Genomic DNA, 15821 nt, shown 5'->3' with positions numbered 1-15821 from the left:
CCAAAGGGCAGTGGGGCTGCACAGTGTGGTGACACTGAGCACATCCCAAAGGGCAGTGGGGCTGCACAGTGTGGTGACACTGAGCACATCCCAAAAGGCAGTGGGGCTGCACAGGTAGCAGGAGCATGAGCAAGGTGGTCATGGGTTTGTGAGCCGGGCAAGCCAAGAGGAGCCACCATGAGAAAAGCCCCGAAGGTGTCTCATAAACAGCTGCCTGCCTTTGAAGTGTGGCCGGGACACGGCAGAGCAGCTGTATTCTGATTCCTTTTTCCATGTTCCTAATTGCAAAAGCAAGTGAAATGACAGCAGGTGGGAGCGTTGTCTTGGTGGTGGTGATGCCGTTCCATGGTTTGGGAGGAAAAACCCACCCTGCCCTGCTGCCTTTGAACCCTGGGCTGTCTGCCTGGTGTCAGCAGTCAGGGAGCCACGCTCGCGTGTGGGTGACCCTGGGAAGCACTTGGCAGTGACTTGGAGAGAGGTTGTTTCCTTGACAGAGCCCACGTGCATCTTCTCCCTTCAGGGTAGAAGGTGTAGGAAGCACTGGGTGAATGATTAACTGGTGTGAGGACCTGGCTCCACACTTGTGGGCAAAATAAATAAGAATTCTTCCAGCTGTAACTGATACCCTCAGATCAAGAAGGTTGTGAGCTTAAGGATTTCCGGGAACAGCTCTCGGGCACAGCTCTGGTACTTTGGGGAGGAAATCAGTTCTGAGGAGGATGGGAAGCGGTTCTGGCATCCTGTGAGCCCAGCAGGCTCCAAGGCAGTGCAGTCCTAGGGGGAATATTCTTCCTACAGTAGCTATTTCTGCAGGGCGTGGCCATACCTTTTGCAGTATAGTCAGAGCAAGGAGGGTGGATCAGAGCTGTCCATCCCATTCACTGCGGGATGTTGGCCCTGAACTGAGTCAGGGTTCCTGCTGGTGGGCTGCAGGGCTGGAATACACGTCCAAATGGACAGATGGGTCAGTGGTGACTCCCTGGGGCTCTGCTGGGTCCCTCTGCCAGCAAAGGGAAAATGCCAGCGTAGTCCCTGAGGAGGGCTGCGGGAGCCCTGAAGCCCAGGAAGCACTGGCTGTCTGGGGATCTGATATGGTTTGAAACTGGCTCCCTGCCAAGTCTCCAAACCTTACCACCAGAAGTCCCCCCCCCCCAAAAACCTCAGGGAGAAGAGGGAGAAAAAAACTAAGAAAAACCCGAAACGAGAGAGAAACAACCAAAGTGAGATATATAAATATATTTACACTTATATACAATTAAAATATACAATTTCACAAGGGAAAGGGAAGGGGGAAGGGAAAGGGAACAAAACTAAAATAAAATATATAGATATCCCAAGACCCAATATCTAACAACTAAAAAGTTAGCAAAGAAAATAGCTCACTACTCCCCTGGGACAACTGAGAGTCGCTCTGGAACGATCGCCGGCAACCTCCGTCTCCCAAGGTCGACAAGGCCTAACCAGGCCTCACTCCCCAACACGGCAGACCCAACAGCAGGGAACCTGCACCTCCAAAGCCACCAGAAGGAAAGAGAGCGAAGGCCTCTCCTCCTTTCTTCTTATAATCTGGCTTACGTAAAAATCGTAGGGAATACTGGGTAAATCTGGGCCCTTCCTTGGTTACAAACTGGTCACCAAGGAAGGCCTAGCCCAAACCACCACAGGATCCTGTGCCAGGATCCTTGCTTAGGGCAGAAACCTTCATTGCCTGAGAGTGTGCCGAGTTGCCTCTTATTTTTAAACAGCCCTGACATCCCCCCAGAGCTGCCAGCCCTCGGGTGGAGCAAGGCTGTGCTATTCGTGAGCTCTAAAACTTGCACTCACACACACAAAAAAAAGCAGTGGGGCAGTGCAGGAGGCTGTAGGGGACTGGCTGCCTTAATAACCTCACCCTGGGCACAGAAGGCTGCTTGTGGTCTATTTTTAAAGGTAAATAGCTGGAAATAAATTTGCCAGGTGGTGGCATAATATAACCCCGAGCTGCTGGGATGCACAAGGTCCCTTGGGCAGTGCACTGCTGAACTCGGTGGTTTTTAGAAACTTTGTCTCCAATTCTGTCAGATCTGGGCCAGGGTTTGCATCCCCCCTGCCCAGCCAGAGGGTTTAGAGCCATGGCAGATCCCTCATGGGACTGGGTGTCCCCGGGAAAGCTGCCCTGTCCGAGGTGGGATGGTTTGTGTGGTGCTGCCCATGGCTGGAGGTGGCTCTGGGCAGGACACCGAGGTGCTGGTGGGCACGAGCACCTTCCCTGGAGCAGCTTTGCCTCAGGAAGGATCCCACCTACCAGCAGGGTTGGATGGGGCAGCAGCAGCTCCCAGAGCCACACTGGCATGATCCACCAGACCTCCTTATCCAGAGACCTGACTCCAGGGTAGATCATCCCAAAGCACTGTTGCTGCTGCCTGTGCAAAGGCAATCCTTTGGGAAGCCCAGGAAAATGTCAGGGGGTGGGCTTTGCTGTAGGAAACTTTCCCTGGGCAGGGGGAGGGAGGTGCACGCCGGTTCCTAGGGCAGACACTGATGTGTCCGTACCATGGAAAGGGCAAGGCAGGGAGGAAAACCAATGCCTTGGCAACCATGAGTGTTCCCTGCCAGCAACTTAATCTGTGCAGATTGCATGTGAGGGCTGAGCATGGGGCTGGTTTCCTTCCTGGCCGAGGGGGGAAGGAGCAATGTTTACTGAGCCCGGGGGCAGGGTCCTTTGGACTGTGTCCCTGCATGGCTCCCTGGAATGATTGCTGGTACGGAGACAATAAAACTGTCTGTGGTGTTTTGTCTCTATTAGCAGAGATCCACCAATTAGCTGTAATTCATTGTGGCAGAAAAGAGGATTAAAAACAAATGTCCGGTTATTATTCCAAATTTATGTTGGCTTGTGCAGGGTACCAGAGTGTGGGGGTGGCAAAGCCTGCCCAGGAAGCCTTCAGCACTCTTGGCTGGCAGCCCAGCTGTCGCCCCACTGCCCTGGCGACACCTTCCCCCACACAGTACTCCAGCTGCTCCAGGGAAAAATGGCCTCTCCCCTCTTGGAAGTACTTAAATGGGCTTTAGCATCGCTATCCCTTTGGTGAGAGCAGTTGTTGCCATTTGCTCCTGCGTGGAAGGTGTCCCTGTCAGAGAAGATGCCACCACAGTGCTGGGCTCGGGAACCAGCTCACTCACAGGAACCGAACCCCTGAGCTACGACACTTCTGCCTGCACGATCCCAGGCCTTGGAGCATCCCCTCGATTTTTCAAACCTTTGACCCTGCCCAAGTGAATATTGACTTTTCTAAAGAATTTTGGCAATTCCTAGGACTAGGAGGTGCCAAGAAATAATCCAGAGCCCCTTTAGATGAACTTCTTAAGCTTAAAATGTGCCCTGGCTGTGTTCCTGCAGGGTCAGTCTGGGCTTGTCTTTCCGTTTCTTTGTGCTTTGCCGGTGTTTTGGATTGCCTTCCTCCCCGCTGAGATCCAGGGCAGCATCCACGAGGAGGTTTTGGAAGGAGCAGTGTGGTTGATGCTGTGAAGGAGCAGTGGTTGATGCTGCCAGCTCGGGATGTGATCGCTGTGTGAAATGGATTGATCAAAAATGTGATGCCTTCCCTGTCGGTGACACATGCCTTCATTTCCAGAAAAAGAGAGATCCCTCTCCCCGGTGACACTGTTGAGGAGCTCCTGAAGTACGTCAGCTATGACACACCGCTGACACTTGCCCAGTTTCTAGAGAAATTTAATTACTACATGCCTGCTATTGCGTAAGTACCCTGCTTTTTGCTTCTCAACCCTTGGCAGCATCCCTTGGCTCAGCCTTGGAGGTTCCCTGTGTGCCCTGGGGGTGAGCAGTCCCAGTTGATGGGTGGCACTGCTGTCCCTGCAGGGGTGACCGTGAGGCAGTGAGGAGAATCGCCTACGAGTTCGTGGAGACAAAGGCAAAGGAAGGAATCGCCTACGTGGAGGTGCGGTACAGCCCTCACCTCCTGGCCAACTCTGGTGTGGATCCCATCCCCTGGGGACAAGCTGAGTGAGTGATCCTGCTGTGCCAGGGAGCTGCTGGGTGGCCAGTTGGGCATGGAGAACGCATGACTCACTCCAGACAGCAGTTGTGTGTCCAAAGCTCCTTTCTCCCCCCATGCAGTGAGCACCAGCATGCTTCCACCTCTCCTTCCCACCTGTAGGGTTTTTCATCTTAAATACCTCTGTGTGCTGCTGTGTTTTAACGTCCCTTGCTTTGGGTACTGGATTCTGCATGTGCAGGGCAGCTGTGCTCAACCTTCTGGCTGGAGCTGTTCTCTGTGCCAGGCAAAGCAGCCGTCACATGTGGACTGCCTGCAAAATGGGAATTTGAGCTGGCAGAGATAGTGGGTGGCATTGGAGGGGACTGGTGATCCAATCCTTTCCTTGCATATCATCTCCTCTGTGATGTGTGCCTCTTATTAAATCAATGCTGGGCTCTGTGGCCCCTCCAAAATGTGCTGTGGTGGGCACTGAGCCCCATGCTTGCCCCTGCCTGGCTGCAGGCAGTTGTGTGCCCTAATGAGATGCTCTGGCAAAGAGGGGGTTCCTCTGGGCAGGATTTGCCCCTGGTTCCCTGAGGCATTTCTAAATCTTACTGTCATCTTCACATGCTCCTGTGCCCGACATCTGGTAAATGTGGGCATGGCATGGGTGTAAAAGGTGCTCATAAGTTCTGGGTGGTCTCATCGGGTGCCTCTGGATGTTGAGGCGAGTGGAGCCCCGGGTAGCCTGTCTCCTGCCTGCCTCCCTGGTTGGTGTCTGCCCTCTTGCTGATAGCTTTTCTTCCCTGCAGGGGAGACCTCACTCCAGATGAAGTCGTGCAGCTGGTAAATCAGGGACTACAGGATGGAGAAAGGGATTTCCACATCAAAGCCAGGTCTATTCTGTGCTGCATGCACCATATGCCAAGTAATGAATTGCAGCTCCCCTGCTGCTCTGCTCCCCTTCCCTGGCGCGTGGCGGGGGGTGATGTCCCCTGGGTTCAGGTCCCTGCACAAATGTGGGGAAAGCCGCTGGTCCCTGGGTCTGACGCAGGACCAGACAGTGCTGAGGAGGAGTTCTTTCTTGGTGGGGGTCCTCTGCTCCCTTCACTGTGGGGAAAAGGTCTGCTGGATGGCAGAGGGGGGGTCTGTGGGTATAAGCAGTATGTGAAACGTCTTGCTTGTCTGTCCTCTGCCTGGGGAGCTGTGACCTCTGCTCCCTGCCCTGGGGAGCTGTGATCTCTGCTCCCTGCCCAAAGGCCAGAGCACCCCCCTGGGCCAGTCAAAGCCACTGGCACAGGGAGCACTTGCATCTACTGTGCTGTCTGGTGGGTCTGAGAGCAAATGGTCATGGGAGGAGGACTGAGATCTCACACTTCCCTGCTCGTGGTCCTGCTGCTACAGCAGCATGTGCTCCTTCCTTAGCCTGGATCACAGGGCAGCCAGAGAATCCACTGGTCAGTCTCTGCTGGCTTAAGATGAAAACATGAGTCAAATATACTTAAGACACATACATAAAACGTTTCTAAAAAAATCAGCAGCTCTGAACTTGGTCAGTAACAGGTGCTGTGACCCAGAATAGGAAGGAAACCTGATTTCCAGCATTTCAGTGAGCTGCTGAGTTCTCTGAGGACCTTCCTCCAGGGAAGAAGGTCAGAGAGAGAGTGTGTGACGGCAGCTGTTTTGTGTGAAGACTTTTCTCTGAGTATCTTCATATCTCACATCAGTTTCATATAGGCTTAATAGGGTAGATGGTGGAAAGATTTTTCCTAATGAGCACGTGGTTAATTTGTGTCTAGAAATGTGAAAAATCATGTTCCTGGAAACTATGAGATTGGAGAGTGGGTTTTTTTCCTGCCTGCGCAGCCAACCGCAAACAATGCTTTGAAAACTTGACCCTGTCACTTCTGGTTTCTGGGAAGAAAACATCTTTCCTTGTAGAAACTGGAAAGCTGTAAGGCACAGTCACCCTCATCTGCAGTGTGCCAGCACACCAGTGGTAACGGCAGGAGGTGGCAGGAGCATCCGAGGGCGCGTGCAGCTGCACTGCTGGAGGGATTGCTTGCACAGGCAAAAGACCTGGCATTCTCATACCTGTATCCCAGGGCACCTGCTCTGTTACCCAGAGCCAGGAATGTGCTTGGTAGAGAGTCTTTAGTGTTACGTTCAGGATATGCTGCACAGCGTATCACCTGTGATATTAATCAGCTTGTGAATAATGAACTGTTGAGAGAAAGGCAGAGGTGCCAGCCAGAACTAGCTTGTATTAAACTTGTAAGTAAAATAGTGGCTGTAACCCAGTGAGTTGGGAACTGATGAAAACAAAAAAAAGATGAAATTGCACACATCCTCTTATGTGTTCCCATGGTCTGGGGATTATATGTACACAGCAGGTGCCTGTTAATTATAAACACTACTGTTTATCTCTGTTTCTTGGCCTTTCTCCTAAGGTTAAGTGATATGTGAGCTGGTAGATGCAGAGGTTATCTATCCTGAGCAGAGAGAGCTCTGAAGTAATTGTCAGCCACTTGTTACTCTCTTTCTCACTCATATCAAATAGATAAAAGTTCAGCTCCTTCCCACCAGGAGTAGAATCCATCGTCTTGCCCTGGGGAAGTCGAGGATGCCCTATAATAGGGCATGGCTGACTGTTGTACAGGGCCCCCCAGAGATCCCTCTCAGCCCAAACTCCTCCTTAACAGGACACATCCAGCAGATGCCTGACCTGGGATGGGGTGAAAGCTCAGGAGTGAGTTGAGGGAGTTCTCCAAAGCACCATGTTACAGCCTGAGGGCAGTGCAGTTCATCTCTACCTCGAGCCAACTGCAGCAGTCAACCACTGGTTGGAGGGGATTTTTTTATTATTTTTTTCCCCTTGCTCAAAGTGAACAGAAGAACATAATAAGAGCAGTTTTATAGCTAGTGAGTGCATTTGGTTTCCCTTTCCTTGATGACAGACTGATCAGTTGGCAGCTTTTATTTGGAGGAAGATGACGGACTTTTCTAGGAGTTTCTTTTTGGAGCATCAAATTTTAGGAAAGACCAAAGAAAACAGCTCTAGCCTTCTAGTCATAGGACCAGGATTTGTTCATTAAAATGCTTTCTCCTAAATACTGGTGCTGTCTCTTCCAGGCTGGTCTCCAGAGGTGGTGGAGCTCTGCAAGAAGTATCGAAACAACTCTGTGGTGGCCATTGACCTGGCTGAAGGTCAGCCTTCAGAGGCCCTGAAGGTGGAGAAGGACTCTGAGCATAAGAAGGCTTTTGAGGTTTGTGGAATTAAGCATCTTAAAAGAAATTACAAGAAAAATACATATTGAGGGGACATGTGTGAAGGGACAAGTAGCACGTTTTTCCAGCTGCAGACGGCTGGGACAACTTAGAAATGCATTGCAGCTATTAAAAACAGAAATGTTTGTTTATATTTCCTTAATGATTAAAGGCAGGCATCACTGCTTAAACATGGTCTTGGAACTGGGGCTTGGCACGCTACCCTGTAGCACTGAGCGTGACACAAGTGACATGGAGCCCAGATCATCCCCCACCCCGCTGCTGTCAGCTCCTGGGGTTCAGTGGAACCATGGCCAAGGTGGAAGAGACTGGCCTTTCCAGTCTGCCAGAAATCACCCGAGGAGCTGAGAGGAAGCTGCACATTTGAAGGGCTTTTATCTGATCATCTCAAAAACAAACACTGTAATAGCTTCAGGAGCCTGATCCCAGACTCTTACTAGACCTCAGCCTTTGCAAAGGTTCTAAGGGAAAGTCTTGTTCCTCTTTGCTAGCGGGAATTTGGGGTTGTTAGTCCCCTCCATCAGTGGGGGAGGAGGTTGTGCACCCCCACTGGCAAAAAAGACAGTGGTTTGTAAGTAGTGCTCAGGTCTGAAAGCATGTGGGGCTTCCTGGGGTCTTCACGCCATTAGTGGGAGCTGATACAAAGTCTGCCTGCACTGCTGTGCTGGATAAACAGAGTGATTATAAGCCCAGATGCAGGCACAGGGTTTTATGAACAAATGGGCAAGTGTGTCTTTTCCTCCCTGCTGTGCCAGCAGTACCCAGGTCCAGCCTTCTCCATCTGAAGGGTGCATCTTGTCTTTGTGCCAGGGGCTCGCTCAGGCTCTGAGATGCTGAAGCAAACCCCACTCCCATCTGTATTAAGTAACTGAAAAAACCCTCCTGAGTGCAAAGCCCTGAAGGACTGTCTGCGAGGAGCAGCTGCTGCGGGATGGGGCTTGCAGCCTGCCTGCTGCTGCCAGCTGGGTGGCCCTTCTCCAGCAAGCCAGAAGCCAGGCTTCCCTCGAGGCTGCATGGCTTCCCAAAGCCCAGGTGGCCTCTGGGCCACCCTGGCAAAGGATTTTTCGGGTTGGTCATGGAGCTGCACTGAAAGCTGCACCTGCAGGGTCCTCTCGGCTGGGCTGCCTCCACCCCAGCCCCTCACAGGAGGGAGGTGCTTAGTGTCAGAGCATTTCTTCATCTCTGCCCTGGGGGGGGCTTCTAAATTCCCCCACGTGGCTGCAGCTGGCCAAAAAGGTAGAAGTTCCACAGGCTGGAACTGCTGCAAGGTTCATGCAGAAGGACAGGTGGGTGGAGGAAGGGGAGCTTGGAGCTTGCTGCTGTCTGGAGAAGAGGCAGTGATGAGCTCACCCAAAAAAGCCCTTGAGGAGCCTGGCTGGGCTCCAGCAGAAGGTACCAGGGTTTCTCAGTGTCTCTGTTTGTGGCTCTTCTCTTGCAGCCCTTGGAGTGCGGAGCCTGTGACCTGTGGGCTCTTGGCACAGAGCCCTGTTGCTTTCTGTGCCATCCCAGGGGTTTGCTGCCCTCGCTGCAGGTGATGGGACAGGAACATGTTCTCCCTTGTTTTGCAGGAAGCCGAGAGGTGTGGGATTCATCGCACTGTCCACGCTGGGGAGGTCGGACCCGCTGCCATGGTCAAGGAGGTACGAGGAGTTCCCAAGTCAGGGCAGAGAGAGGGGCAGGGCTGGGAAGTGCCCTGCATCCCCTGCACCAGGGAGAGAGGTGTCCCAGCCCTCTCTGTAACCACAGCACAGCAAACACTGGGGACAGGGCGCAGTGGCTGGAAAGGGCCATCCCAGAGCAGGGGCAGTGGCGGGGGCTGTCCCCATGGTGGGACAGGGGTCTCAGGGCAGGCAGGAGCCGAGCTGGTGCTCGAAGGCTGTGAGTGGTTTTCCTGTGCTCTTTTTAGGCAGTTTATGTCCTGAAGGCCGAGCGTATTGGCCATGGATACCATGTCCTGGAGGACCCTGAGCTCTACAAGGAGCTGCTGAGAACAAAGATGCATTTTGAGGTAAGGATGTGTGGTGGGAGCGTGACAGCTGCTGAGTGGAAAACCAGCCCTTGTTTGGGCTGTGCTATAGCACGACCTGACAGTCGAGTGCTGACCACAGGTATGGTAACATTGCACTGAACTCAGCTGCCCAAAGCTCCCCAGTAGAAATGGTGGGGACACCTGTCTGTTTACTGGAACCTGTTGCAAGGAGCAGCAGTGCACACAGCAGCTTGTGGGAGGCTCGTAGCAGAAAGAATGGATTCTGGTGTGGTCAAGGATAAATTCTGGAGGGATTATTCATTAGTTTATATACCTCAAGTCTACAGGCTCCTCCTTCCACAAATCAGGCTGCTATACCAGAGCAAGTCTGGTTAGAGGGTGGAAATGCCTGAGAGTTACTGTGCATGTGCAGATTTTCTTGGCTTTTCCCCAGAATGGTCATATCCAGCTAATAGATGGAATATATGTGTATATACTTAATGGCATTGGTTTCCTAACTGTGGTTGGCACATTGCTGGTGACTGACTGGCCACGGGAAACATCCCACTGGCTCCTGCTGCTGTCATGTGGGTTTTGGGCTCTTTGCATCTGTGTCCTGGGATGCGCACTGGTCCATCAGAGTAGCACTGAGGGGCAGCTGTGAACAAAGCTCTAAGCCTGTATCTGGCTTTACCAGTGTGCTGAGCTATCTGTGTCCACAGCTGGGGTTCAGATCTGCGTGCTTGATTCTCCTTTTCATGCTTAACTCCCCCAAACAGGTCTGCCCGTGGTCCAGTTATCTCACTGGAGCGTGTTCTCCAGACTTCACCAAACACCCCGTAATACAGTAAGACTTCTCAATTATATGCAATCTTAAATAACCAGGATTTGGGTTGCTTTACTGCTTTATAAAGCTAAGGCCCATCTAATTATGTAGGACAATGTGGCACATCCTTGTCCTTTTGCACGGGGGGAGCTGGTGGAGCTGGAGGGGTGAAGGGGTCCCTTGGGTTGGCTGTCCTGTCCCCCCTGCTCTGAGCTGTGGAGCATGAGGTGCTGCACCCCAGCCACTCCTGGCAGGTCAGTGCAGAGCTGTGGGGACAGAAGCCACGCTCCATGTCTGTCTCCAGCAGTTCCAGCTGCAGGGACAGCCCCGAGGTCTTTGCTTTTACTGTGTTTCACCCTGAGAACTGCACAGCATCACATCCAGTGCTTTACCCACCACTTCAACCCCATTTCCTTACAGATTTAAGAAGGATCATGCCAACTATTCTCTAAACACAGATGACCCCCTCATCCTTAACTCCACCATTGACAAGGATTATGGCATAGTCAAGGAACACATGGGCTTCACCGAAGAGGAGTTCAAGAGAGTTGTGAGTCAGCCCTGGCTGAGTGCTCTGATGCTGTCCTGGTGCAGCCCAGAACAACCTGCCAGTTTTTCTTTATGAGCTGAAGAATTTTTAATGGAAACCAAAAAATGCTGTCCTGGCCTTGTAAGCAGGAGGCTGAGAGGGTGCTGAGCTGGCTGGAGGGGGTTCTGGAGCACTGTGGGGAGCAGGGTGTGGGCGCAGGGTGGGCTCTGAGGGGCTGCATGTCCCAGGCTGACTGCCTCAGTCTGTGTGGGGAATGGGTCAGAGTGGAAATTGTCCTCTGAAGGTCTCACAGAAGATCTGAGCAGCAGGAAAGGTAGGTGCCTCTCGCTTTTTTTTCCCCATATTTGGAACTGCAGGTCAGTTATTTCAAGGCCTGGCCCAGGAATGAGCAAGATTCCGCAGGTATGAAAGTGCTTGCAGTTTTTCCACTTACGACATGATGATGCAACAACTGAGCTGGAAACAAAATGACTGCTGGTCACTGCTTTGGCACACACAGTCATTTATGTTTCTTGCTTACATCCTTGATCTTCTAATTATCCACCCAAGACAGAAAGACAGGGTAACTGTTGGGGATTTGACTTACCTGGTTACTAAGTGAACCTTCCTGGTTTGAGTCAAGTCCTGGTGAGCAGTTCCACCTACATGTCTTCCAAGATACTTGACTTGGGAAGAGCAGGAGCATCGAGCCTCCTCTCAACTCTGGTGGAACAAATCCCTTTCTCCTACTGACCTCACTCTCTGGGTCTGGAAGGAGGAACAAGGACAGCTGGGAGCTCTGGGATCCTGGATCCACAGCTGTCCTCTCCTACTCTTGCAAAAGCCACGTTGTTCCTGTGTAATAAAAGTCCCAGCACAAGACAGGTGACCAGGTTGAACTGCAGAGCCAGGCTGTGTCCCATCAGGCTGCCACCATGGCTGTGTCAGGAGAGGCTCTTTTCTGAAGGGGAGTCGGGAAAGTAGGAGCAGGTCTAAAGTGCATATCCCAAAAACCCCAAAGTATTTAAAGACTTCAAAGTATTTGCTTTGTGCCTGTCTCATTCCTCTTGCGACTGCTCTAGTGATGGGCCAGAGCAGTTGCCCTGTAAAACAAGGCCATGGAAATAAATAAATCTGAGAGTGGAAACTTTGCACTTTCCCTCACCTCTTGCTGCTCAGAGCCAGATGTTGGGATGTGCACAACCATGTGTTCACATCTGATGTGTTTTAACGTCTCTCTTGTGTTCCCCCTCTTCTTCCCCAGAACATCAACGCAGCCCAGTCCAGCTTCTTACCTGAGAAGGAAAAGCAGGAGCTGCTCAACCAGCTGTATGAAGCCTATGGGATGGTCCCCAGCACATCGTGACCCGTCCCTGTGAGCCAGCGTGGAGCAGGGCCCTTCTCCTTGTGCTGAATCCTCTGTGCCCGTTGGAGCTTGGGGAGGAGGTGCCCAGGGTTGGTCTCTATTCCTGGCAGCCCTGTGTTAACCCTTACAATGCTCATCAGAATCAGACTATCACATTCACCCACCTATACCCCACAAACTCTCCCAAATGGATATCCAGCTTCCTATCCTGCTGCTGTGCAAGCAGACTGGATCTGCCTGCTGGCCTGACTCCCTTCTCCATCTGTCAGTGTTTCTGTACTGCAAACTCAAACTGAAGAACCTCCCCTGCTTTTTTTCTCCCCACTCTTTCCCTGTTTTTCCTGTCCTGTCCCACTGACCTGCCTGGCCCTTGTCTGCGGTGCCAAAATAACCACCTTTAACTCTGACTGTGGCCTGGGTTAATCTTCACCCTTGCAGGGAAGAGGTGTGTTAGTGCTGGCAGGGAGTGAGCAGTTGTTTCAGGCACAGAGGCTTTATTCCTGTCCCTGTGGGTAGGAAGGTTTGGTCACAGCTCTGTTTATACAGGGTTAGTCTTGTACTAACAAGACTGGAACAAGAACAAGCTGTAAGCTGGTGCCCCTACCTATACACAGGTCTGAAGGGCATTTAAAACAAAACACATTTTTTTTGGCATCCTTTCTTGGACAAGAGCTGTATTAGGCCTCCCAATGTCACTGCAGGTGACAGCAGTGCTCACAGCTGGCCACGACCATGCTCGCACATGCATAGGAAGTTGGAACATAATTTTACCATTTTGGGCCAAAATCCACCTTGTGGGACTTTTCCCAGTTTTGTACTCCTCCTGGAGAATTCCTGTGAACTGCAGTTTGATCTTCTTCTATCTTCGTTTAGGACTTGGAGAAGCCATGGTCGATTGGCTGGTTTAACAGTTCTGCCCTCTTCCTGATTTGACATAATCATTAGGCACTCCTAAGGCTGAAAAAGTAAATTAGCTAGGGCCCAGTGTTGACTTGGGTCCCACCTGATTGCTTCTCTCACTCAACTACAACACTGGCTCCAAGTCAGATCTTCGGTTTGGTGGAGAATTTATACAGAAAAATTCACCGAAAATTCCTAAGTGATTTTGGTGCATAATAGTGTTTTTACTTAAGCAACACAGCTGTGCATCCAGAGAAGAGAGAATCATTTTCTGACGTGTGTGGTGTGCTTTAGCATCCCAGGTGTCTGCCAAGACGCTTACTCCAAAGATACTGTAGCAAAAAGTTGCCTTTGACAAGGGGCCGTGGTCACCATTACCACGGACAGACCACGGACCGGTCCAGCCTCATCCAGCAGGAACAGTGTGCTGGGAGTATTTCCATTCTTTCTGGGCTTCCATATTGGTCTTCTGAGTAAAATACTCATCTCTGAAGTACTTGGTGCATATATACACAGAGATAGATGAATAAGAGAGAGTGATTTTCTTATTTTTATAGGGCAAAAAATAAAGCATCCCTTTTAGGAACATGATTGCAATAAGAAACAGGCCTTTTTGGAGTATTTTCTCTCCAAAAATTCTTTCTGAAGAAGAGTTTCTTGTTTGGATTCTGGACAGTTGATTGATAATCCTGTTTAATAAAATAACAGATTTGTATTAAAGGTAAATCCTTTTGCCTTTTTGTTCAAGGGTGACTGTTAGGAACTGTGGTCCCTGCTCTTCAACATGTGCCCTGGTACCCCTGCTAGACCAAAGGGTCCACTGGTAGGTGTGAGGGGAGCTTTGGCAGCCTGATTCCTGCCTTCTGTTGCCAGGCTGGAGCACTTTGACAGCCAGAAGGAAGCTTGCTCCCTTGCCAGACAGCCAAGTTGGATTTATGGATGCAGGTGGTTCCAACCTCCCGTGTCCTTTTCCCTTCGGTAATCAAAGGGATGTGTAACCCCTGCCAGAAGCAGCAGTGCCATCATTGTGTACTCTCACTTTTTCTGGTGTGTATCAAAAGTAGTTCACAGGTTTTTTCCCTGTCTCCTGGGTTTTGTACCGTTGGTTGATGCTCAGAACCAGAAGAGGGACAGCCTGGGCTGCACCATCGAGGGACAAAGGGGAGTGTTTGTCAAGAGACTTTGGATCATTTAGTGCTTGGTTAGAGCTTCCAGAGGTCTGGCATGCCACGTGTTCAACTGAAATGGAGGGCTCGGAGCATCATGGGAACAAAGGGACCCCAAACACCGCCAAAACTCAGGGAGACAAGTATCCCTGTGATTTACTTAGATTCTGAGCACAACATTTTCATCTGCAAAAACATTAGTGAGTGCCCAGAGATTTCCCAAGATGGGTTTTAAAGGTCTCAGGCACATGAGCACTAGGGAGGGGCTAAGGAGCTGTGACCTCAATGGCGTGCAGACTGAGGACAGTACAGGACAGCCCTCAGAGGGTTTGAAGGGAGGATTTAGAGCTGGTAGATCCTTTTGTCATAGCAGAAAAGAGCCTGAGAAAGAAAGAATTAATGCCAAGTGCAGCTGGGGAGGTCCAGGCTAGCATGAGGAGAAAAGAATTTCGCTCCAAGGGTGGTGCTGTGATGCAACACATCACCCAGGAGGAGTCTGGATGAGCCCAAGGCTTTGTGTGTTCGGGAAGAGCCAGGGAGGACTCAGAGATGTCAGTGCAGGAAGGTGCCAGCCAGGTGGGGCAGCCGGGGGGATGACGACAGCCTGCAGAGAAAGGGACAGGGCATGGACACGGTAGGACAGCCTGGGCAGGAGAGGAGAGAGGGATGGGGAGAAACTGAAAGACCCTGACAGAGCCACCTTCTGCAGGCCTTTGGCCATGGTTGCTGTCTGTGCCCCTGATACCAGGAGGAGACAAGTGGCCCTTGCAGCCCTGGGGCCTCCTGGCCTCCTTGTCTCTGCTCAGCAGCCTGGCAGGTGCCACCCCATGGTCCTGCCCTTGGCATTGCCCATCCCACATGCCAGTGCCCCAGGAAGAGCCCTGAGGAATGAGGCAGGGACAGGATCTGCCTTCCCAGGGGCTGGGGGTCAGGCCTTGGCCCATTGGATGAAGGAAACAACTCCACGTTTATTCAGCATCAGAACCACCTTTCCCTTGCTTCTCCATCCTTGTCATCACTCTCAGCAGATTTCTGTTCCAGCAGGAACTTGGGGACATGTTCTCAGTTGTGTCCCTCAGTGACACTTACTACAAGAAACTTCAGTGTTTCAATCTCACTTTGACTTCTTGAAAAGTTTTTTGAACTTCCTCTCAGGGACTGAGTCTCATGTAAACAACATCAACACCCCCCCCCGAGGGTCATTAAATGCCTCGGGGCAGTTGCTGTGCTGCTGAGCTGGGCCGGGGTCCTGGCACACAGGGAGCTCCTGGTAAGCAAGAAGAGCTTCAAAGAGACAGCTCTGCCCAGGAGCAGCTCCCCTGCACAGCCCAGCAGGGCTGAGGGCACTTCCAGGGCAGCTCAGGGACACCAGCAGGGCACAGACACAGCTTCAAGGGGCTCAGCACTGGCAGGATGGCTGAGAGCTCCCTGCAGGGAATCTTGGCAGGGCTGCACACGGTGAGTCTGTGGCTGCAGGGCCACCCTATTTAGATAGGGTGACTTTGCTGGAATCAAGGGGGTCATTGTGACACCAGAGAAACTCAGGGAATCAATGAGCTGTTGTGACACTTCAGAGTCTCATGGAACCAAAGGAACTTGGGACAGTTAGGAACCCCATGGAGTCAAGGGCCTATTGAGACACTGCGTAACTCATGGAAGCAGAGGAATTCTGGGAGAGTGTGGAACTTCATGGAATCAAAGGGCCATTCTGACACTGGAGGGCCTCATGGATCTGAAGGAAAGCTGGGAGACTGCAGAATCTCATGGAATCAAGTGGCCAGTGTGACACGGGGGACCTCA

The 15821-nt window shown here is 51.6% G+C and overlaps 1 protein-coding gene across 2 annotated transcripts in view; it reads left to right on the top strand.

Annotated features, from left to right (window-relative positions):
* The window catches only part of LOC108505568 (adenosine deaminase-like), a 17402-nt gene extending 3920 nt beyond the window's left edge, over positions 1 to 13482 (top strand). Inside the window, exons 1-10 of one of the 2 annotated variants that reach the window (XM_017831728.1) lie at positions 1608 to 1929; positions 3615 to 3737; positions 3860 to 4003; positions 4790 to 4905; positions 7110 to 7243; positions 8834 to 8905; positions 9172 to 9273; positions 10014 to 10081; positions 10481 to 10610; positions 11854 to 13481. In XM_017831728.1, coding sequence (XP_017687217.1) covers positions 3724 to 3737; positions 3860 to 4003; positions 4790 to 4905; positions 7110 to 7243; positions 8834 to 8905; positions 9172 to 9273; positions 10014 to 10081; positions 10481 to 10610; positions 11854 to 11955 — 882 coding nt within the window. In that variant the 5' untranslated portion in view covers positions 1608 to 1929; positions 3615 to 3723 and the 3' untranslated portion in view covers positions 11956 to 13481. Of the gene's footprint in view, positions 1 to 1607; positions 1930 to 3614; positions 3738 to 3859; positions 4004 to 4789; positions 4906 to 7109; positions 7244 to 8833; positions 8906 to 9171; positions 9274 to 10013; positions 10082 to 10480; positions 10611 to 11853 lie in introns of those variants that run through there. The other variant, XM_017831726.1, reaches the window with a different exon arrangement.
* The last annotated feature ends 2339 nt before the right edge of the window (positions 13483 to 15821 follow it).

The sequence above is a fragment of the Lepidothrix coronata genome, unplaced genomic scaffold (assembly GCF_001604755.1).
Source record: "Lepidothrix coronata isolate B3197 unplaced genomic scaffold, Lepidothrix_coronata-1.0 Scaffold196, whole genome shotgun sequence".
NCBI classification, from domain to species: domain Eukaryota; kingdom Metazoa; phylum Chordata; class Aves; order Passeriformes; family Pipridae; genus Lepidothrix; species Lepidothrix coronata.
The sequence above is the reverse complement of the archived record's forward strand: the minus strand, read 5'-3'. Positions and strand labels throughout refer to the sequence as shown.